General features: G+C 54.0%; 2 protein-coding genes across 2 annotated transcripts in view; one reads left to right on the top strand and one right to left on the bottom strand.

Annotated features, from left to right (window-relative positions):
• Positions 1-1,216: 1,216 nt before the first annotated feature.
• LOC146772172 (myeloblastin-like) lies at positions 1,217-17,832 on the top strand. The gene is made up of 5 exons (XM_085637600.1): positions 1,217-1,327; positions 2,440-2,593; positions 9,691-9,832; positions 10,750-10,983; positions 15,859-17,832. Exons 1-5 carry the CDS (start codon positions 1,240-1,242, stop codon positions 16,006-16,008), a joined length of 768 nt encoding a protein of 255 aa, XP_085493726.1. The 5' UTR covers positions 1,217-1,239; the 3' UTR covers positions 16,009-17,832.
• Positions 17,833-21,131: 3,299 nt separating this feature from the next.
• Positions 21,132-23,863, bottom strand: part of LOC146772171 (complement factor D-like) — a 31,574-nt gene continuing 28,842 nt past the window's right edge. The window contains exon 5 of the mRNA XM_085636870.1: positions 21,132-23,362. Coding sequence (XP_085492996.1) covers positions 23,141-23,362 — 222 coding nt within the window. The 3' untranslated portion in view covers positions 21,132-23,140. The remainder of the gene's footprint in view (positions 23,363-23,863) is intronic.

Here is a 23,863-nt window from a genome sequence, read left to right as displayed (position 1 = left end):
CCTGGAGTGGACTCACCACAGGGATTCTCATGGGTGCTGGGCAGTGTCATACATGCTGGTGTTGGGTACATAGGGCCAGATGTACGAACCTTTCATTTAGCGCCTTGCAATTTGCTACTCATTGCGAGTTGCAAATTGCGAGGCGCTAAATGAAATGTACAACAATGTTATTACACTGTTTTGCGATTTCCAATGGGTTCGCAAATTGCGAGGCTCATAATTATTAATGAGCCTCTTGCAATTAGCGAGCCCATTGGGAATGCCAGCCCTCCCAGGGATGGTGGCCTGCTGGGCTCAGCAGACCACCATGTCTGGGACTGCTTTTTAATAAAGCAGCTTTTTTTATGCAGCCCGTTTTCCTTAAAGGAAAATGGGATGCAGTTTTTTTTTTTTTAATGAAACGTTTTCATTTCATTTTTTAAGGGCAGACAGTGGTCCCTGAGGCCACTGCCTGCCCTTAAAAAATATTTTAGGGACTGTCGCAAAGTGGAAGGGGTCCCCTGAGGACCCCTTCCAAATTGTGACTGCATTACCACCCTCTTGAAAAGGGTAGTAATTTGCGACCACAATTGCGGTCACAAAACATTCACACATAGCATTGCGGACGCAATTAGGAAGGGAACGCCCCTTCCTTATTGCGACTCGCAATTCCTAAATAGCGAGTTGCAAATAAATTGCTATTCGCTATTTAGGAATTGTACATGGCCAACAGTAATTTTACATGCGCAAACGGGTTCGCGAACCCGTTTGCGCATGCAAAATCACCTCGTACTTCTGGCCCTGAGAGTGCTGTGGCAGTCTCAGACAACATAACAGTCAGGGCTGACTTTGGAGCTGGGGATCCAGGTTTGAGTCTCGGCGTCGGCTCAACATCCTGTGATTCTGGGCAAATCACTTTTTCTCCCCCTGCATTCCAAAACTTTTTTTTTTAATTAATGTATCCTTGTAACGTAACTGGTGCTCATGTAAAGCGCTCCAATACCTTCAGGTCGAATTCACGCTATATCAAACTGTGAAGAAATTAATTTAAAAAGGGTTATGAGGTGGGGTGGTTCTTGGGTGGTGAGCTCTCCGTTCTTCGTGAGGCTCTCTGTGGGAATAACTGAGGAAGTGCACATTACGCATTCCCCATTTGTGGTTCGTGATGCAACAATAACGACATGTGGTGGGCTATATAAGGATTGGCAGGCGCCCAAACGCTATCTCCTGACTGGCAGCAGCTCCGGAGGTGGCATCACCATGAACATCTTGCTGCTAACACTGGGCAGCCTGAGTGCAGGCATCTGGGCTGTGTCTGCCCGGCACCCCCCGTCTGGAAGGAATGGAGGTAGGTACTAGACCTCCCCCTAAGAGGGCACTGGGGCTCTGTCTTTTCGTGGACTACAACTCATTGAGGGGCATATTATCAAGAAACGGCATTAAAATTATCACCGCTCTAGCGTCAGAAAACTGCCGCTAAAGCGGCGATGATGGGCTTGATAATATGCCCTTGAGAATTCCCATGTCCTGGTGTCAACATGGGCTTCTATTGGAATTCCCTGCGGCATATTATCAAGACCATTATCGCCGCTTTAGCGGCAGTTTTCTGACGCTAGAGTGGTGATAATTTTAACGCCGTCCTTGATAATATGCCCCTGAGTTTCTTGCGCACTGAATTTCACTCATTGTCTCTTCTCATGAACTACAAACTCAAAGAGTTCCTTCCCCGATGAGTTTTGCTGATTGACTGTATTTTAATAGACTGAAGGCCACTGTGCACCTTGCCTGTCGAGTTTCACTGGTTCTGACTTATGTAGCTAAATTCAAAGACCTTACGTCACGTCCATCCACTTGAAACATACAAGGCGAGTGTTGAAAATATACTCATTTCCTTGTCAGTTTCAAACGAGGCGGTGCTTTGGTGCTGAGAACCGACACTTAATTGTCAACACCAGCCCTTGTGTCAGTCTGCCACATGGTGGCGCTGTCTGTCTAGTTTAGAGCTGAGCACAAAAACAGTTGTTTATTAATTCAATATACATTAAAAACAAGTAACACCTGCCGCGCTAGCCATGCCTGCAGCTTTGGGCACTTGGGTACTCTGAAGTGCACCCCTTGTAGGGTGTGATGGTCAGTAGTTGTGTTTGTAGAGTCACTGGCAGCGCTGCCAGGGGTAAGGGGTGGTGCAGGCTGTCGTGGGCTCCTCGCGAGGGCCCTGGCACGTAATATTTGACAAATTAAGCATGAACTGAAAGCAAAAGTTAATAATGTTTGGGAACTTGATCAGAGGAAGTTGTTACTGAGGGAGCGTGAAAGTTTTCTGCTCAAAACCCCAAAGTGTGCGCCCGAGATGAACATGTCACGTGGACTGGTCGTCGTCTTCCTGCTGGTGTAAGACCTCAGCTAGAGCCCGTGGCCCCCGGGGGCCCCCACTAACCTCCTGCTTTCCACCCTCCACAGAGGTTCCACGGGCTTGGATTGTGGGGGGCCAGGAGGCGGCCCGCGGCTCGCACCCCTACATCGCCTCGCTCCAGTTCCGGCGACAACACTTCTGTGGGGGGTCCCTCATCGCCCCCCAGTTCCTGGTGACCGCCGCGCACTGCCTGGATGGAATGTGAGTAGAGAGTGAGCGAGAGCGATTGAGTTCCCGAGTTACAAAACGAGTGTGTGAGGGATCTGAGGCTTGGGGTGGGGGTGGGTGCAGTCAGTCAGTGCATGAGCTCTTTGTCACGCCTGTAAACACGCTTCCGTCGCATCTTGAGACCCATTTGTGTTATAACTGCATCACACCGCTTTACACACCCGGTCAGACTCCGCCGGTGTAGAATGTTTATTTCCAGGAACTGGGCATCAGAGTGTAGTGACAGGTCATACACTCAAGGGGGCGCCACGCCATCATTACATTATAGAGAGGGCATATGCCTACGCGTGCGCTGCTGGCATTGTGCATTCAGTCAAAGGGCCTTTCGGAAGCAAATTCACACCAAATGTGTCAATGTGCGGCACTGATATCTCTGTGCAGAATGCTGGAAGGCCCAGCTCAGCCATTCATCCTTAGGTGGCTGATAAAATCAAGATCACTGAATTGCAGAACAGTAACAACTGTTATTTATGAGACTGTGGAATTCAAAGTGGGTGCAAGAGCGAAGTAAAAACAAAGATGACACAAAACAAAGGGTTAAGAACGAAGTTAGAGACCACAAAATAGATAAAGAGAAAAATAAACACCTAATATTTAACCAATTCATTCACTCTTAATAATATGTGCTTTTGCGTATAATACATGTTTCGGCCCATGTCTAAGTAGCAGGCGCCTTCCTCACGTTTATCGAACAATAACCTGCCAGATCCTGCCTCCTCTATGCACTCATGAACTCCACAGAGCCTTACACCCATGAACTCAGCAGGACGCGTTGCATGTTATTTCTTTGTGCAGCGCACCAGTCTTCTGTCGAGGGGCCGGAGTGGCTCAGGGAGGGAGCGCGAATGAAGCTCTGTTCACTGTGTTTGACTGGCACACTCTGGGATTATACCATGGCTCGAGGGACCGGACGCTTGGTATTGTGTGAGGTTTGGAGACGGATCCCGATGTGTGGCTGTGACTTGGGGGTGCGCTTAGGCGTGGCTCGAGGCAGGGTGGTGGAGACCTGGGGACATCCCTTCCCGTGTGTCTTCTGACCTGTGTCGCCAGGGCAGCACGGCGTGTGGTACAAAAGGCAAGACACGTGCTTGAACCCCAGTGTGTGATGAGCAGACAGAGTGCATGAAACTCCAGCCCGGAAGCTTGAATCAATCAATCAATCAATCAATCAATCAATCAATCAATCAATCAATCAATCAATCAATCAATCAATCAATCAATCATTCTTGGATTGTCACAGATCCAAGCATTGGACATGCAGAGTTTCTTACATCCCGTGGACCAATCCAGCCCTTTCTCTTTATTTCCATCTGGAAATAAGACCCCGTCCTAATCCGAGAAGCTAAGAGCTGGGCTCATTCATGTTATACATTTATAATCTCATGGAACCTCGGAGAGAGGCTCGCGTGCACCACAAGGGGGCTGTGTGTGGCTTCAGAGAGAGGCTCGCGTGCACCACAAGGGGGCGGTGTGGCTTCAGAGGGAGGCTCGCGTGCACCACAAGGGGGCGGTGTGTGGCTTCAGAAGGAGGCTCGCGTGCACCACAAGGGGGCGGTGTGTGGCTTCAGAGGGAGGCTCGCGTGCACCACAGGGGGGCGGTGTGTGGCTTCAGAGAGAGGCTCGCGTGCACCACAGGGGGGCGGTGTGTGGCTTCAGAGAGAGGCTCGCGTGCACCACAGGGGGGCGGTGTGTGGCTTCAGAGGGAGGCTCGCGTGCACCACAGGGGGGCGGTGTGTGGCTTCAGAGAGAGGCTCGCGTGCACCACAGGGGGGCGGTGTGTGGCTTCAGAGAGAGGCTCGCGTGCACCACAGGGGGGCTGTGTGTGGCTTCAGAGAGAGGCTCGCGTGCACCACAGGGGGGCGGTGTGTGGCTTCAGAGGGAGGCTCGCGTGCACCACAAGGGGGCGGTGTGTGGCTTCAGAGGCAGGCTCGCGTGCACCACAGGGGGGCGGTGTGTGGCTTCAGAGAGAGGCTCGCGTGCACCACAGGGGGGCGGTGTGTGGCTTCAGAGAGAGGCTTGCGTGCACCACAGGGGGGCGGTGTGTGGCTTCAGAGAGAGGTTCGCATGCACCACAAGGGGGCGGTGTGGCTTCAGAGGGAGGCTCGCGTGCACCACAAGGGGGCGGTGTGTGGCTTCAGAGAGAGGCTCGCGTGCACCACAAGAAGGCGGTGTGTGGCTTCAGAGGGAGGCTCGCGTGCACCACAAGGGGGCGGTGTGTGGCTTCAGAGAGAGGCTCGCGTGCACCACAAGGAGGCGGTGTGTGGCTTCAGAGGGAGGCTCGCGTGCACCACAAGGGGGCGGTGTGTGGCTTCAGAGAGAGGCTCGCATGCACCACAGGGGGGCGGTGTGTGGCTTCAGAGAGAGGCTCGCGTGCACCACAAGGGGGCGGTGTGTGGCTTCAGAGAGAGGCTCGCGTGCACCACAAGGGGGCGGTGTGTGGCTTCAGAGGGAGGCTAGCGTGCACCACAAGAAGGCGGTGTGTGGCTTCAGAGGGAGGCTCGCGTGCACCACAAGGGGGCGGTGTGTGGCTTCAGAGAGAGGCTCGCGTGCACCACAAGGGGGCGGTGTGTGGCTTCAGAGAGAGGCTCGCGTGCACCACAAGGGGGCGGTGTGGCTTCAGAGGGAGGCTCGCGTGCACCACAGGGGGGCGGTGTGTGGCTTCAGAGGGAGGCTCGCGTGCACCACAGGGGGGCGGTGTGTGGCTTCAGAGGGAGGCTAGCGTGCACCACAAGAAGGCGGTGTGTGGCTTCAGAGGGAGGCTAGCGTGCACCACAAGAAGGCGGTGTGTGGCTTCAGAGGGAGGCTCGCGTGCACCACAGGGGGGCGGTGTGTGGCTTCAGAGAGAGGCTCGCGTGCACCACAAGGGGGCGGTGTGTGGCTTCAGAGGGAGGCTAGCGTGCACCACAAGAAGGCGGTGTGTGGCTTCAGAGGGAGGCTCGCGTGCACCACAGGGGGGCGGTGTGTGGCTTCAGAGAGAGGCTCGCGTGCACCACAAGGGGGCGGTGTGTGGCTTCAGAGAGAGGCTCGCGTGCACCACAAGGGGGCGGTGTGTGGCTTCAGAGAGAGGCTCGCGTGCACCACAGGGGAGCGGTGTGTGGCTTCAGAGGGAGGCTAGCGTGCACCACAAGAAGGCGGTGTGTGGCTTCAGAGGGAGGCTAGCGTGCACCACAAGAAGGCGGTGTGTGGCTTCAGAGGGAGGCTCGCGTGCACCACAGGGGGGCGGTGTGTGGCTTCAGAGAGAGGCTCGCGTGCACCACAAGGGGGCGGTGTGTGGCTTCAGAGGGAGGCTAGCGTGCACCACAAGAAGGCGGTGTGTGGCTTCAGAGGGAGGCTCGCGTGCACCACAGGGGGGCGGTGTGTGGCTTCAGAGAGAGGCTCGCGTGCACCACAAGGGGGCGGTGTGTGGCTTCAGAGAGAGGCTCGCGTGCACCACAAGGGGGCGGTGTGTGGCTTCAGAGGGAGGCTAGCGTGCACCACAAGAAGGCGGTGTGTGGCTTCAGAGGGAGGCTCGCGTGCACCACAAGGGGGCGGTGTGTGGCTTCAGAGAGAGGCTCGCGTGCACCACAAGGGGGCGGTGTGTGGCTTCAGAGAGAGGCTCGCGTGCACCACAAGGGGGCGGTGTGGCTTCAGAGGGAGGCTCGCGTGCACCACAGGGGGGCGGTGTGTGGCTTCAGAGGGAGGCTCGCGTGCACCACAGGGGGGCGGTGTGTGGCTTCAGAGGGAGGCTAGCGTGCACCACAAGAAGGCGGTGTGTGGCTTCAGAGGGAGGCTAGCGTGCACCACAAGAAGGCGGTGTGTGGCTTCAGAGGGAGGCTCGCGTGCACCACAGGGGGGCGGTGTGTGGCTTCAGAGAGAGGCTCGCGTGCACCACAAGGGGGCGGTGTGTGGCTTCAGAGGGAGGCTAGCGTGCACCACAAGAAGGCGGTGTGTGGCTTCAGAGGGAGGCTCGCGTGCACCACAGGGGGGCGGTGTGTGGCTTCAGAGAGAGGCTCGCGTGCACCACAAGGGGGCGGTGTGTGGCTTCAGAGAGAGGCTCGCGTGCACCACAAGGGGGCGGTGTGTGGCTTCAGAGAGAGGCTCGCGTGCACCACAGGGGAGCGGTGTGTGGCTTCAGAGGGAGGCTAGCGTGCACCACAAGAAGGCGGTGTGTGGCTTCAGAGGGAGGCTAGCGTGCACCACAAGAAGGCGGTGTGTGGCTTCAGAGGGAGGCTCGCGTGCACCACAGGGGGGCGGTGTGTGGCTTCAGAGAGAGGCTCGCGTGCACCACAAGGGGGCGGTGTGTGGCTTCAGAGGGAGGCTAGCGTGCACCACAAGAAGGCGGTGTGTGGCTTCAGAGGGAGGCTCGCGTGCACCACAGGGGGGCGGTGTGTGGCTTCAGAGAGAGGCTCGCGTGCACCACAAGGGGGCGGTGTGTGGCTTCAGAGAGAGGCTCGCATGCACCACAAGGGGGCGGTGTGTGGCTTCAGAGAGAGGCTCGCGTGCACCACAGGGGAGCGGTGTGTGGCTTCAGAGAGAGGCTAACGTGCACCACAAGGGATGCTGTGTGGTTTCGGATGTGGACTCATGTACACCATGAGGGTGGCAGTGTTCCCTCAGAGACAGACTCATGTACACCATGAGGGTGGTTTTGTACTCCTCAGACACAGACTCATGTACACCATGAGAGTGGCGTTGTACTCCTCAGAGACAGACTCATGTACACCGTGAGGGTGGCGTTGTAGTCCTCAGACACAGACTCATGTACACCGTGAGGGTGGGGTTGTACGTACCCTCAGAGACAGACTCATGTACACCGTGAGGGTGGCTTTGTACTCCTCAGAGACAGACTCATGTACACCGTGAGGGTGGCTTTGTACTCCTCAGACACAGACTCATGTACACCGTGAGGGTGGGTGTTGTACTCCTCAGAGACAGACTCATGTACACCGTGAGGGTGGCGTTGTAGTCCTCAGACACAGACTCATGCACACCACTAGGGGTCAGTACATGCGGTGTGTGCTTGGATGAACCCAGACAGACCCAGGGCTCGGTTGCTCGTCCGTACCCAGTACATGCAGCTCCAGGGTGGAGTCTGGAGTCACACATGGTGAGACTTCCTTCCATGCAGCTGGAGTCAGACGCTCTCTCCATACGCCTGAAGCTGTCTCCTGTCATGTCTCTCCAGGACACACTCGTGTCTCCCCTTCCCTACACACCCCTGCCTATGACTCTTAATCTTTCTCACACATTCTGTCCTTACTTCCCATGTCTCTCCGTGACACTCTTGTCTCATTCCCTACACACCCCGTCTATCACTGTTACACTCTCTCTCACACACACTCCGTCGTTGCCTTTGCACTCCTCTTCGACACTCTTGTCTCTCCTTTCCTACACACCGGTGTCTATCGCTCTTACACTATCATGCACTATGGGGCATATCAGCAAGGCGAGGCATAGAATTATCGCCGCTTTTGCGGCCGTTTTCGGCTGAAAAGCGGCGATAATTTTATCGCCTAATTAGCAAGCTCACACTAACGCGTGAAAACTTGCGTTAGCGTAGGAATTCCTAACGCCCAGCTTTGTATCTCTAATGAGATGCAAAGTGGGCGTTCCTGACCTGACGTGAGAGGAGAATCTCCTATCATCAAGCCCCACGCTACGTTATCGCTACTTTCCTTACACCTGCTTCAGGACTGTCTTAGCCATGATATCCTATGGAAGGGGGATATCATGGCTATGGGGCATATCAGCAACAACCGGCGATAATTATCGCTAAGCACACTTAGCGCTAGGATAATTATCGCCGGCTAGCGTGGATTTTTATTGTTGAGATAGCGTGCTATTAGCAACGCTTATCTCAATAGCGATAAAAATCCTGGTGCTAACTGCCTAACGTGAGATTATCGCTGGAAACCCAGCGATAATCTCACGAAATGTGGCGTTAGCTTGTTGATAGGGCCTCTCAAACTTAGCCATGGTATCCACCCTCCATAGGATATCATGGCTAAGTCAGTCCTGAAGCAGGCGTAAGGAAAGTAGCGATAACAGGGGTTATCGCTACTTTTCTTGCCGCTATGCTTCATAGCGTGGGGCTTGATGATAGGAGAAATGTCGCTTAGCGACATTTCTCATGTCATGTCAGGTCCGGCACGCCCATTTTGCATCTCATTAAGATGCAAAGCTGGGCGTTAGGAATTCCTACGCTAACGCAAGTTTTGACGCGGTAGCGTGAGCTTGCTAATTAGGTGATAAAATTATCGCCGCTTTTCGGCCGAAAACGGCCGCAAAAGCGGCGATAATTCTATCGCCTCGGCTTGCTGATATGCCCCTAAATTTGTGAGGCCCTATCATCAAGCTAACACCACATTGCGTGAGATTATCGCTGGGTTTCCAGCGATAATCTTACGTTAGGCAGTTAGCGCTAGGATTTTTATCGCTTTTGAGATAAGCGTTGCTAATGGCACGCTATCTCAGCGATAAAAATCCACGCTAGCCGGCGATAATTATCCTAGCGCTGAGTGCGCTTAGCGATAATTATCGCCAGTTGTTGCTGATATGCCCCATGTTTCTCCATGATAGACTCGTGTTGTCTCTCTTTCCTTACACACCTGTCACTCCTACACTCCCTCTCACACGCCCGTCTTGACTTTGCATGCCTATGTCTGATATTGATACAATTGCGCCACCTTGCGTTGAAACGGTGTAAGTGAACACGATCAGTGAGCGCTGTGCCAGTGTTACATTGCAGTTTATAACACACTCTGCACGGTGCCCGTCTCAGGGGCACCCAGAAACGGCCCTCCCCTGGGTGCAGGATCCCCGAGCCCAACGCGGGCCGCTCCTGCAGCTCTGTGCACCGGCTAGTACCGGTGTACTGTCTGCAGTGCTGGTGTGCATCAATGCATGCATGTATAGTTGCATGGGTGTACGTGTCATTCTGGGAGTGATGGGAGAGCCAGCTGGGCTCAGAGGGTTCATGCCCCCCCATGCCGTGGTTTCCTTTGAGGAGGTCTGCGGCTGTCCTCTTCTCAGGGGTTCGCTGGTCGTACACTCACCCCTCTTGCTGGTTCTGTCCTTCCCTCTGTCCTTAGGAGCCCCACGCGGGTGACAGTCGTGCTGGGGGCCCACTCCCTGTCGGCCAACGAGGCCACGAAGCAGACCTTCCGCATCGCCCGCGTCTTCGAGAACGGCTTCGACCCCCAGAGTCTGCAGAATGACATCTTGGTGCTGCGGGTAAGTGTGGCGTGTGAGGTGTGGGGTGTGCAGTGTGAGGTGTGGATTGAGAGGTGTGGGGCGTGGAGTGTGAGGTGCTGGATGTGTGAGGTGTGGGGTGGGAGGTTTGAGGTGTGGGGTGGGAGGTGTGGGATGAATGAGATGTGGGTGGGAGGTGTGGGGTGGGAGATGTGGGGTGGGAGGGGTGGGGTGGGATGTGTGGGGTGTGCGGTGTGAGGTGTCGGTGGGAGGTGAGGTGTGGGATGTGAGGGGATGAGAAGTGGGGTGTGAGGTGTGGAGTGTGTTTGGTGTGGGGTGTGAGGTGTGGGGGGTGCATTGTGGGGTGTGAGATACAAGCACCAAGACACCTCGGCATTCGAGCGCTTTATAAACACATATCCTATCCTATCCTATCCTATATGGGTTGTGCAGGTGTGAGGGGTTGAGGTATGCGGTGTGGGGAGTGCACTGTGGGGTGCGAGGGGTTGAGTGTGCGGAGTGTGCAGTGTTAGGGGTTTAGGTGTGGAGTGTGAGGTGTGGGCTGTGAGGGGTTGAGGTGTGGGGCGTGGGCTGTGGGCTGTGAGGGGTTGAGGTGTGGGGTGTGAGGTGTGGGGTGTGAGGGTGAGAGGTGTGTGGTGTGAGGGGCTGGGGTGTGAGGGGCTGAGGTGATGGGGTCAGAGGTGTGGGGTATGAGGTGTGGGGTGTAAGGAGTTGAGGTGTGGGGTGTGAGGTGTGGAGGGTTGACCCCTCACCCTCGCTGGACCCGAGTATCCAAGAGCTACCCGCTCTCTTCTGTACTGCACTGCTTCCTGTATGATTCTTTTCGACTTCCTTTGTTTCTACATCATTCACCACGTGGCCACTTTAGGTCACAGCTGAGGGCACTGCTTCCTGTTTGATTCTTTGCCTGACTTCCTTTGTTTCTTCTCACCCTTCAGCTGGACCGGCCTGTGTCCCTGAACAGGTCTGTCGAAGCGGTGCGGCTCCCAGGGCAGGATGAGGTAGTGCCCCCGGGCACCCAGTGTGTAGCAGCTGGATGGGGCAGGCTGGGCACCGAAGGCCGCATCCCCGACCGCCTGCAGGAGCTGAACGTCACTGTGACTGGCAGGAACCAATGCAGGCCCAACAACATCTGCACCGGAGTCTTCATGCGCCAGGCTGGCATCTGCTTTGTGAGTATCTGCCATTGAGTCTCCACCAAAGCGCTACCCAGGGAGGCAGAGGCACTACATCCCAGGTGGGCACAGCAGGCCCAACCTTTGACTCTCAAGTCTTCAGACCAGGCTAGAGGGCCACAGGCCACGCTTGAGGTCCATAGGTCAGGCTTGAGGTCCGTAGGTCAGACTTGAGGGCTGTAGGTCAAGCCTAAGGTCCACAGGCCAGGCTTGAGGTCAGTATGTCAAGCTTAAGATCCACAGGCCAGGCCTGAGGTTCGTACATCAGACCTGAAGTCCACCGGCTTGAGGTCCGTAGGTCAGGCATGGGGTCCACAGGCCAGCCTTGAGGTCTGTAGGTCACACTTGAGGTCCACAGGCCAGGCTTGAGGTCTTTAGGCCAGGCTGGAGGTCTGTAGGTCAGGCTTGAGTTCCACAGGTCAGGCTTGAGGTCCACAGGCCAGACTTGAGGTCTGTAGGTCAGGCTTGGGGTCCACAGGCCAGGCTTGAGGTCCGTAGGTCAGGCTTGATGTCCGTAGATCAAGTTTAAGGTCCACAGGTCAGGCTTGAGGTCCACCGGCCAGACTTGAGGTTTAGATGCCAGACGTGAGGTCCACAGGTCAGGTTTGAGATCCGCAGGCCATGCTTGAGGTCAAAACATCAAGCTTAAGGTGCACAGGGCAGGTTTGAGGTCCATAGGCCAGGTTTAACGTGCACAGGCCTGGCGTGAGATCAAAAGGTCAAGCTTAAGGTCCAAAGGCCAGGCTTGAGGTCCACAGGTGAGGCTTGATTTCCACAGGCCAGGCTTGAGATCCGTAGGTCAGGCTTGAGGTCCACACATCAGGCTTGAAGTCTGTAGGTCAAGCTTGAGGTCTACAGACCAGGCTTGAAGTCCAGTTGCCAGGCGTGAGGTCCACAGGTCCAGCTTGAGGTTCACGGGTCAGGTTTGAGATACACAGGCCAGGCTTGAGGTCAAAGGTCAAGCTTAAGGTCCACAGGCCGGGCTTGAGGTCCATAGGCCAGGTTTGAGGTCCACAAGCCAGGTGTGATTTCAAAAGGTCAAGCTTAAGGTCCACAGGCCAGGCATGAGGTCCGTAGGTCAGGCTTGAGGTCCGTACGACAGGCTAGTGGTCAGACTTGAGGTCCACATAAGGCTTGAGGTCCGTAGCTCAGGCTTGAGGTCAAAAGCTCAGGCTTAAGGTCTCCAGGTCAGACTAGAAGTCCGTACGTCGGGCTAGTGGTCAGACTTGAGGTCCGCAGGCCAGGATTGAGGTCTGTAGGTCAGGCTTGAGATCGCCAGGCTTGAGGTCAAAAGTTCAAGCTGAAGGTCCACAGGTCAGGCTTGATGTCCACAGGCCAGGCTTGAGGTCCTCAGGTCAGGCTTGAGGTCCTCAGGTCAGGCTTGAGGTCTGTGGGTCAGACTTGAGGTCCACAGGCCGGGCTTGAGGTTCAAAGGCTAGGCTTGAGGTCCACAGGCCAGGCTTGAGGTCCAGATGCCAGACATGAGGTCCATAGGTCTGGCTTGAGGTTCACAGGCCAGTCTTGAGGTCCATAGGTCCGGCTTGAGGTTCATCAGACCTGAGTTCCACAGGCTTGAGGTCCGTAGGTCAGGCATGGGGTCCACAGGCCAGGCTTGAGGTCTGTAGGTCACACTTGAGGTCCACAGGCCAGGCTTGAGGTCTTTAGGCCAGGCTGGAGGTCTGTAGGTCAGGCTTGAGTTCCACAGGTCAGGCTTGAGGTCCACAGGCTAGACTTGAGGTCTGTAGGTCAGGCTTGGGGGTCCACAGGCCAGGCTTGAGGTCCGTAGGTCAGGCTTGATGTCCGTAGATCAAGTTTAAGGTCCACAGGCCAGGCTTGAGGTCCACTGGCCAGACTTGAGGTTCAGAAGCCAGACGTGAGGTCCACACGTCAGGTTTGAGATCTGCAGGCCATGCTTGAGGTCAAAACATCAAGCTTAAGGTGCACAGGGCAGGTTTGAGGTCCATAGGCCAGGTTTAACGTCCACAGGCCTGGCGTGAGATCAAAAGGTCAAGCTTAAGGTCCACAGGCCAGGCTTGAGGTACGTAGGTCAGGCATGGGGTCCACAGGCCAGGCTTGAGGTCTGTAGGTCACACTTGAGGTCCGCAGGCCAGGCTTGAGGTCTTTAGGCCAGGCTGGAGGTCTGTAGGTCAGGCTTGAGTTCCACAGGTCAGGCGTGAGGTCCACAGGCCAGACTTGAGGTCTGTAGGTCAGGCTTGGGGTCCACAGGCCAGACTTGAGGTCCGTAGGTCAGGCTTGATGTCCGTAGATCAAGTTTGAGGTTCAGAAGCCAGACGTGAGGTCCACACGTCAGGTTTGAGATCTGCAGGCCATGCTTGAGGTCAAAACATCAAGCTTAAGGTGCACAGGGCAGGTTTGAAGTCCATAGGCCAGGTTTAACGTCCACAGGCCTGGTGTGAGATCAAAAGGTCAAGCTTGAGGTCCAAAGGCCAGGCTTGAGGTCCACAGGTGAGGCTTGATTTCCACAGGCCAGGCTTGAGATCCGTAGGTCAGGCTTGAGGTCCACACATCAGGCTTGAAGTCTGTAGGTCAAGCTTGAGGTCTACAGACCAGGCTTGAAGTCCATTTGCCAGGCGTGAGGTCCACTGGTCAAGCTTGAGGTCCATGGGTCAGGTTTGAGATACACAGGCCAGGCTTGAGATACACAGGCCAGGCTTAAGGTCCACAGGTCGGGCTTGAGGTCCATTGGCCAGGTTTGAGGTCCACAAGCCAGGTGTGAGATCAAAAGGTCAAGCTTAAGGTCCACAGGCCAGGCTTGAGGTCCGTAGGTCAGGCTTGAGGTCCGTACGACAGGCTAGTGGTCAGACTTGAGGTCCACAGGTGAGGTTTGATTTCCACAGGCAGGCTTGAGATCCGTAGGTCAGGCTTGAGGTCCACACATCAGGCTTGAAGTCTGTAGGTCACGCTTGAGGTCTACAGACCAGGCTTGAAGTCCATTTGCCAGGCGTGAGGTCCACAGGTCAAGCTTGAGGTCCACGGGTCAGGTTTAAGATACACAGGCCAGGCTTGAGGTCAAAGGTCAAGCTTAAGGTCCACAGGTCGGGCTTGAGGTCCATAGGCCAGGTTTGAGGTCCACAAGCCAGGTGTGAGATCAAAAGGTCAAGCTTAAGGTCCACAGGCCAGGCTTGAGGTCCGTAGGTCAGGCATGGGGTCCACAGGCCAGGCTTGAGGTCTTTAGGCCAGGCTGGAGGTCTGTAGGTCAGGCTTGAGTTCCACAGGTCAGGCTTGAGGTCCACAGGCCAGACTTGAGGTCTGTAGGGCAGGCTTGGGGGTCCACAGTCCAGGCTTGAGGTCCATAGGTCAGGCTTGATGTCCGTAGATCAAGTTTAAGGTCCACAGGCCAGGCTTGAGGTCCACTGGCCAGAATTGAGGTTCAGAAGCCAGACGTGAGGTCCACACGTCAGGTTTGAGATCCGCAGGCCATGCTTGAGGTCAAAACATCGAGCTTAAGGTGCACAGGGCAGGTTTGAGGTCCATAGGCCAGGTTTAACGTCCACAGGCCTGGTGTGAGATCAAAAGGTCAAGCTTAAGGTCCAAAGGCCAGGCTTGAGGTCCACAGGTGAGGCTTGATTTCCACAGGCCAGGCTTGAGATCCGTAGGTCAGGCTTGAGGTCCACACATCAGGCTTGAAGTCTGTAGGTCAAGCTTGAGGTCTACAGACCAGGCTTGAAGTCCATTTGCCAGGCGTGAGGTCCACAGGTCAAGCTTGAGGTCCACGGGTCAGGTTTGAGATACACAGGCCAGGCTTGAGGTCAAAGGTCAAGCTTAAGGTCCACAGGTCGGGCTTGAGGTCCATAGGCCAGGTTTGAGGTCCACAAGCCAGGTGTGAGATCAAAAGGTCAAGCTTAAGGTCCACAGGCCAGGCTTGAGGTCCGTAGGTCAGGCTTGAGGTCCGTACGACAGGCTAGTGGTCAGACTTGAGGTCCGCAGGTCAGGTTTGAGGTCCACAGGTCAGTCTTGAGGTCCACATGCCAGGCTGGAGGTCCTCAGGTCAGGCTTGAGGTCCTCAGGTCAGGCTTGTGGTCTGTGGGTCAGACTTGAGGTCAACAGGCCAGGCTTGAGGTCCAGATGCAAAACGTGAGGTCCACATCCGGCTTGAGGTCCGTAGCTCAGGCTTGAGGTCAAAAGCTCAGGCTTAAGGTCTCCAGGTCAGACTAGAAGTCCGTACGTCGGGCTAGTGGTCAGACTTGAGGTCCGCAGGCCAGGCTTGAGGTCTGTAGGTCAGGCTTGAGATCGACAGGCCAGGGTTAAGGTCAGAAGTTCAAGCTGAAGGTCTACAGGTCAGGCTTGAGGTCCACAGGCCAGGCTTGAGGTCCTCAGGTCAGGCTTGAGGTCTGTATGTCAGGCTTGTGGTCTGTGGGTCAGACTTGAGGTCCACAGAACACGTTGAGGTTCAAAGGCTAGGCTTGAGGTCCACAGGCCAGGCTTGAGGTCCAGATGCCAGTTGTGAGGTCCATAGTTCTGGCTTGAGGTTCACAGGCCAGTCTTGAGGTCCATAGGTCTGGCTTGATTTCTCCAGGCCAGGTTTGATGTCCACAGGCCAGGCTTGAGATCCGTAGTCAGGCTTGAGGTCCGTACATCAGGCTTGAGGTCCGTACATCAGGCTTGTGGTCTGTGGGTCAGACTTGAGGTCCGCAGGCCAGGCTTGAGGTCCAGATGCCAGGCATGAGGTCCATAGGTTGGGTTTGAGATCCACAGGCCAGAATTAAGGTCAAAAAGGTCAAGCATAAGGTCCATAGGTCAGGCTTGAGGTCAACCCGTGATTTCTCTGGCTTGCGGCTCTAGGTTTGGGGGCTGGCCCACCGCTTGCTGAACCCGGGCCCGTGGTCACTCACCTGCTCTCTTCTTCTCCAGGGCGACTCCGGGGGTCCACTGGTCTGCAATGGCGTTCTCCAGGGGGTGTCGTCCTTCATCATACGCACATGCGGAAGTGGTGTGGCGCCAGACTTCTTCGCACGTGTCGCCGTCTTCCGCCGATTCATTGACTCTGCCCTGTCCAGCTGAGGGGCAGCAGGTGCCCCCAAGACTGCTAGAAGGGAGAGGACATGCTGCAACCAGCACCAGATCTAAATGGACCATCCTCGCTTCCAGGAGGGGTGCCCCAACTTCAAGACCTACAATTGCTAATATGTATTTCTTCTCTAAGCCTCTTAAAAATCCCTTCAGTGAAGAGGATTTATCTGGAGTTAGGACCGCACCCCAAACCTCACCCAGATTGTGTATTTCACTCCCAGTGTTTGCAGAACTTCACACACAGAGCTTCAGTACAAGGGATGGACCAGGGAACCCCAGGGGCAGGTCCATAAGTGAGGGGCAGAGTGAAGAGCTGGTGGGATGCGGGGATTGTGGGTACAGAGGGAATGTTTAGGACGCAGCGGCCTTGTAAATAAGAGTGTCCCCCCACGATGATTTAAAGCAGTGATGCCCTCTTTCTCTCAGCCGCTGTTCTTCCTACTTTACGAGCCAGCGCAGTTTTTCCATCTGAACCACTGCATAGCGCTTCGACACCCATGATGTCCTGGTGTCCCCTTTATAAGACCTCAGACATTTTGTGGCTCTGGTGAGCACGCTCGCCTCTTCTCTTACCACCTCCCGCCTTCTCCTTTATCACCTCCTCTGTCCCTGTCACCCCGCCTCTTGGCACTATGCCGGCACTTGCAGACAGCACGCGGGTCAAAGAAATCTCCCACATATATCGACAAAATACATAGGGTCATATTTACGACAGAATGGAGAAGCGTGGTGTTAAGCAAACATTGTTATGCCACGCTTCTCCATTCTGAAAACGACGGGAAGTGCAGTATTCACAAGAATATGGTGCAGCCTTGCGTTTCCCCCTGCGCTGGAGGAAGAGAAAGACGGACAAACCGGTAAAACTGTCCCAAAGGGAGGAGGCAGGAACCTGCAAGAGTCAGAGAAATGGGCACAGAGTGTCTGGAAGTGGATTAACGAGGCCAGGGGGGGATTCAAGATTATGCTGCCTTGATATTGGGCTCGGCAGCATTTACATGCACTGGCTGCAGGCGTCTGAGCAGAGCTTTGGACACCGGCACTCATTCTTTTACAAACTAAGCCCTGCAGACACGGCAAGCCGCCTGCTTGCAAAATACAGATACTGGGCTTAGCAAGAGCTTACAGTGGGCCTAGTGCCCAGCCACTGCTTACCACTGGTTGAGTTTATTGTCACTCATGTGCTTGCTTCTTATTCAATGACTTTCCTTATCCCAGTTTGTCCATCCTGTGGTTGACCCGCCCCTGGAGCACAGCCCCCATACCATCTCTCCATTTGCTTACTTCCATCCTTCTACTGCTCATATTTAGGGAGGCACTTGTTTTCTTTTGTATTCAGCACTACATAAGAGTGCATGAGTTTTCTAGCTTTCTCCCTTGGGTGATGCTTCAGACACACACATTGCCCCCCCCCCACCACCACCACACTCTTGCTATCTACCCATCGCAGTATTTCCGTATTAGCACAGCAACCATGATAATCTGTTCTGTGATATGACCGAAGAGCAGACTTTAAGGGTTGGTTTTGTTTTTTATCTTGTGCATTCCACATTTTGAATGAAAGCACAATCTTTGGTACACAAAGGGTTTTATGGCGTATGAGTCAGAAGGTGTACTTAGCATGGCACTTCTCTTGGAGGTCCATAAATCTTCTTCCTAGGCTTCTACAGAAAAGCAAATGTCTGAAATATGTGGAAAGTATATTAGGCCTTGGCAGGGGTTTCCCTTTACATTCTGACACTTCTTTTTAAATTGTATTCAGAGTATCACTGTGAAAAATATTTGAAAAATAAACCTTATTATGTATAAAATTTAAAACATGGAATTCAATGTACATTTGTGAGATAACATAAGATATGTGTTTATGGTTCTTCCAGTATTTTGATATTTTTTCATTTTGTTTTTTTCAACAATTCTTTACAGACAAACACTGGTAATCTAGGCGCTTGGCACTCGTATTGTAAAGGGTAGATGTATTGGTTTTACGATGGCTTGTTAAACTTGTAAACAGGTTCTTGTCCAAGGAAGAGCCCCGCTTCGGTGTGTTAAACCGGGCCCAGCAGCAACTTTTGGCGTGTCTGACACCACATAACGAGCTTGCCACTATCACTGTGGGAGCCAATTCAGGCAAACATGTACATAACAGCAATCCACCATGCAAGTCTGGTCTGGATTTCGTGTCACAAATGGGGGCCCAGAAATTATACCTAAAAGTGGGGTTACCTTTTCTGTACCCACATTAGAATTTTCTCTGATGGACCAGCAGTTTTGTCGCGGCGGCGGACGGACTTGTAGGGGTTCCCTGTGCAGAATCACCCGAGCGTCCAGTCACCAGCGTGGTTTACATGTCTTGCATAGAGCAGGCACAGGTGAAATGGTAGCACGCTACTCACCATAGCTTTGGGGCTCGCCAGACACTGTAGCGATGGCTGTACACCAAAAAGGACTTTCAGGCTTAGTCACCGGAAAGGTAACTTATGTGTTTGTTTTATCCCAACTACACAGAGCACGAGATGCTCTTTATCATTATAGGACAAAAACCGTCACCCCCAAAGGGTGGCATGCTTCATCCGAGGGCACCTCTTAACATTGGTCAGGTGATGCATCAATGGGGGCTACCACCCTTCTTGAAGGGGAGCTCTTAATGTTCCTACGTGAGTGCCCTATCGAGGGGTCCTATGGGTTGGTGGGGCTGCGCATAAAATCACCTACTAGTAGAACATATGATGGTATCCCTGTGTCCAGTGACTAGGTGAAGAAGGTGCTTGGAGTGAGGAATGATGAAAGTGCACGGCACAGAGAGAGCTACAACTTACTCTACAAGACACTACATCTGAGATCCATCTGTACCCCTTTTTCTGACAACAACCATAGTGGTAAAAACACACTGGGGCAGATTTACAAGCCTCTTGCGCCACTTTTGCGTCACTTTTAACGTGGGAAAAGTGGTGCAAGGGGCTTGTAAATCTGCCCCACTGATGGTAGCATGTTGCTCTCCAACACATAACCTGAACTCCGTGTGTCGCTCTCTCTGCCATGCACTTTCATCATTCCTCACTCCAAGCACCTTCTTCACCTGGTCACCGCCAGGGCTCCCCCTGCAGTCGAGATGATAGGTTGTTTCACAAGTGGAACCTGATGTACTAAAACAGACGCATGACCTTTCCCCAACCGACCAGACACCTACGATCCGCCTCCCTCTTCCTCACCGACACCCCCGCATCCTCTAAGGAAAAAGCTTAGGACGCTTCTTCTCACACCTGGCGGCCAAACTCTGGAACGATCTCCCCCTGCACCTCAGGACCGCCTCATCGCTGCATGAATTCAGAGAAGCACTCAAGACCTGGCTGTTCGAATAAACAGATCATCTCCACGATGCAGCTAGCTAGTCCAGCGCCTTGAGACCCTCATGGGTGATTCGCTGGGCTTTACAAATCCTGTTTGATTGATTGATGCATTAAATGTTTGGGCACGGATTTACTACTGACTAGCCCGGGGTCTAGGGAAACGCTGAAGAGTGCCGACGGCTGTGCCGATCAGCCTCATGCACAAAAGGAAGTTAATGCAAGTGTATCGCGAGATGCCTTTGTGTTGTGTACGCCAAACCTTTGCAGATCTCTGAAAAATGGATTTGCCAAGGGCAGGGGCAGAGTAAACACTCCCAGGGTTTGATGCGATTCCAGATCAGTCGAAGGCGCCGGGCACGGCTGTGTGGGATTCAAGCAGGAAATGAAAGGAGGTCCCAGCTAGAGGCAGGCAGGCTGACACATAGGGGCATATGTACAAGCCCCTATCGCAACCACAACGTCACTTTTACAGATGTTGTGGTGGCCATAGGAGCTACGCCTTATGTGCAAGGCAGCGTTAAGCCAATTAACGTGGCTTAACGCTGCCTTGTACATAAGGCCCCCTTTCACGCTATGTTTAGCATGAGAGGGGCGTGCAGTGGGTGTTGTGGTGGGATTTCCACCGCAACACCCATTGTATTTGACGCTGACCCCTTTGCACAAGGGTGGCCTACATAGGAGGTAGCACCAAAATTAAGACCAGGAAATTGTGGTCTTAAGTTGGCGGAACGAGGAGAAATGCATTATTTCTCCTCGTTTTTGCTTTTTCCATGTGTGCTGCCTTGTGCAGCACACATGGAAAAAGCAAAATGCCATGGTTTGTTTATGTACAGGACGATGTCCCTTCCTGTACTTAAACAAACCTGTTAAAAAAATGCCATTTTGTAACTTACATGTGTGCTGCATGATGCATGAAGCAGCACAAATGAAAGTTACAAATCGGCATTTTAGTATTGTTTATGTGCAGAAAGGGACACCTTCCTACACATAACCAATCCTTCCCTGCATGCAGACACCCTTGCACTGTGTTGCAAGGGTACCTGCGTTGGCGCTAAGTTGCTAAACTTAGCGTCATCGCAGGGGGAAACGCAAGGCTGCACCACATTCTTGTAAATATGGTGCAGCCTTGCGTTTCAGAAGTGGCGGAGCATGGCGTTAAGCCAAGGAGGCTAACGACACGCCCCGCCACCTCCTAGTACATATCCCCCATAGTTCCATTTTTAACGTGTTAATCCTACAATATTACACAATGTATGCAATTCACACTTACATGGCTGTCTGCAGGTAGGAACTTGTGGGGCAGGGTGTGTCTCAAGTCTAGTTTTTACGCAAGGCTCTGGTCGCTCACGCATATACCATGAACCTAGGCTTAATATACCGTTAAAATGATATTTTTAGTGCAAACAAGGCAGATGACATGGTTGCAGGGACTCTGTGAATGCGGCGCTATACATCATCTCACAATATCGCACGTGGCTGCGCAGTCCCATTTTCAGCAAATCTGAGCTTTGACTTCGTGCTATAATGTAGAGCAGTTTCTTTGCCCAAAACACAGACAAATCACCCCCCCCCCCCCGCCCCCGCCTCTCCTTCTCACAGCTTCTCTTGAGATACATTCACCCTGACCTGAATCTCCGAGCTCCGCTGACAGCCAGCTCGAGGCCCTTTCCTCGGCTCCCTGTCTTGGTTCTCACTTGTACTCTCCGGGGGTCTCTCGCCCTCACCTGGGGTCTCCAGTTCACATTCCCTACCAGAGAGCACGACTCCGAATGAAGATAGATTTTTATTGTCAGGATAACAGCAGAAAGCATCAGTCATGCCCCTAACAGCCAGCAGGGGGAGCCGCTTGTACGTAGACAAACACGGCCCTGAGCTCAGTGAAACATGTAGCGCTGGGAGCTTCAGGGCGCGTTGTGAGGGCAGCATGGCGCGCGGGTGACAGAATTTTAAAGCAAAAAACCGGGACATTTCCCAAAAACAGAAGAAGCACTACATTTTTACTTCAACCCAGCGCACAGAATGACAGCGCTCCTTAGCAGAGAATTACAGCAGAGGCAGTGAGAACAGACATAAAGGCTGAGCTGGCCCTGTGCGCTAGCGCTTCGCTGGCGGACTGCCGCACATCTGGGCACTAGCTGGGCGAGGAGCATGCCAACATTTCAAATCGGGAAAGAGAGCGATGGTGAAAAGAAAACAATTGGCGGAAATTATTTTCCCCATTGACTAACATTGAAAAAGAGGCATTTTTAGGTGGGAAACAGCTGAAATAAAGCCATTGTTGGCATTACAAATCGAGTCTCCCGCATGCATGGGCCGTCCACAGATCCGGTGGAGGGCGAAGGGGCTGGAAGGGCGGATTCATGGGGAGCGGGGTACGTAGAACACGGCTGTGGTGGGGGCAACGGGCAGTGGGCGCTGATGCTAGACTGGCACAGGCACTGAAACAGGAGGACTATGGACAGGGCACGCAGAGACAGGGGGCAGTGCTGCACGGTTGGCACAGACCCTTCAATGCCAGGACTACAGAAGGGAATACAGAGGGAGCATGGAGGCCTGTACACTGGCACACTTCAATGCCAAGGCTGAGGGAGGGCATGCACAGTGGGTAGCATTGGTAGAGTGCCACAGGCCCTTCAATGCCAAGGCTTTGCAAGGGCATATAAAGGCAGCGGGGAGCGCTCGCAGACTGGCACGGACACAAGAATGGAAGGTGTTTGGAAGGACAGAGACAGCGGGTAATGCTGCTGGCTGGCACTTCAGTGGCAGGGCTTTGCATGGCAGAAAGAGACAGCAGGGGCAGTGCTGCTTGGCTGGCCCAGGCACTTCAATGGGAGGGCTCTGGAAGGACATACAGAGACCGCCGACATTGCTGCTATGCTGGGACTGGCACTTCAGTGGCAGAGTTTTGCATGGCAGAAAGAGACAGCAGAGGGCAATGCTGCTAGGCTGGGGCAGGCACTTCAATGCCTGGGCTTTGGAAGGGCATACAGAGGCAATGGGGAGGGCTGGTAGACTGGCACAGACACTACAATGGGAGGGCGGCGGAATGGCATACAGAGACAGTGGGTAATGTTGCTGGCTGGCACTTCAGTGGCATGGCAGAAAGAGACAGCAGAGGGGCAGGGCTTTGGAAGGACGTACAGAGACTGCAGACATTGCTGCTATGCTGGGACTGGCACTTCAGTGGCAGGGCTTTGCATGGCAGAAAGAGAGAGCAGAGGGGCAGGGCTTTGGAAGGACATACAGAGACTGCAGACATTGCTGCTATGCTGGGACTGGCACTTCAGTGGCAGGGCTTTGCATGGCAGAAAGAGAGAGCAGAGGGGCAGGGCTTTGGAAGGACATACAGAGACTGCAGACATTGCTGCTATGCTGGGACTGGCACTTCAGTGGCAGGGCTTTGCATGGCAGAAAGAGACAGCAGAGGGGCAGGGCTTTGGAAGGGCATACAGAGACCGCAGACATTGCTGCTATGCTGGGACTGGCACTTCAGTGGCAGGGCTTTGCATGGCAGAAAGAGAGAGCAGAGGGGCAGGGCTTTGGAAGGACATACAGAGACTGCAGACATTGCTGCTATGCTGGGACTGGCACTTCAGTGGCAGGGCTTTGCATGGCAGAAAGAGACAGCAGAGGGGCAGGGCTTTGGAAGGGCATACAGAGACCGCAGACATTGCTGCTATGCTGGGACTGGCACTTTAGTGGCAGGGCTTTGCATGGCAGAAAGAGACAGCAGAGGGGCAGGGCTTTGGAAGGGCATACAGAGACCGCAGACATTGCTGCTATGCTGGCACTGGCACTTCAGCCGCAGGGCCCTCAGCTTCCGGGGCCCGGGCGCACTCCTCCTCTCTTCTGGAATCTTCCAGGACGGAGTCGATCCAGGCAATGTAGGCCGATATGCGGGTGTAGATGCCAGGCTTCTTGAGGTTCCCGCACTTTCGATTGCCCCAGGAGACGATGCCCACCGCCTTCCCCGCACACACCAGTGGCCCGCCAGAGTCCCCCTGAGGAAGGAGCACAAACAGAGATGTTACCACCACAGCGGGGCGCAAGATGCCCAAAGGTAGACCGGGACGCGGGGACCCCTTTCCTTCGGTCCAGTCTAAAACCCTAAAGTCAACCATTACTGATACTTTCAGAAAACAAATATTGACGCAGTTTGCATTTGGAAAACTAGGTGCTTATTCAGAATTCCAATCAGCCAACCCAAGGCCTGGATGCACGCTGACTTGCACGTGGCCAGTTAAATGGCATTTGAAATATCGAGTTGGAGATCGACCCTCCACCTGGGAAACATCAACTTTTGAGAATCGAGCGGATCCAGCTCCTGGGTGTTTCCATCTTCCCACTTGGTCCGTCCAACAGACCAGACCGTAGGCTCTGGTCCAACCCTAGATTCTGAAATATGTGATCGGGGGTGAACCTCGTCGTGGGATACTAACGCATGTCGACTGGCTCTTTCCGCGAATGTTATTAGTCTATATGTAAGGCAAGAACATGTACAA

Source organism: Triturus cristatus, chromosome 12 (genome assembly GCF_964204655.1).
Source record: "Triturus cristatus chromosome 12, aTriCri1.1, whole genome shotgun sequence".
In the NCBI taxonomy this organism is placed as follows: domain Eukaryota; kingdom Metazoa; phylum Chordata; class Amphibia; order Caudata; family Salamandridae; genus Triturus; species Triturus cristatus.
This window is presented reverse-complemented; position numbering and strand designations above follow the sequence as displayed.

Excerpts from the sequence above, each read along its gene's own strand:
- LOC146772172 (XM_085637600.1), top strand. The coding sequence starts at position 1,240 with ATGAACATCTTGCTGCTAACACTGGGCAGCCTGAGTGCAGGCATCTGG. Across the intron at positions 1,328-2,439 it reads CCCGTCTGGAAGGAATGGAG|AGGTTCCACGGGCTTGGATT; the intron begins GTAGGTACTAGA and ends CACCCTCCACAG. Across the intron at positions 2,594-9,690 it reads GCGCACTGCCTGGATGGAAT|GAGCCCCACGCGGGTGACAG; the intron begins GTGAGTAGAGAG and ends CTCTGTCCTTAG.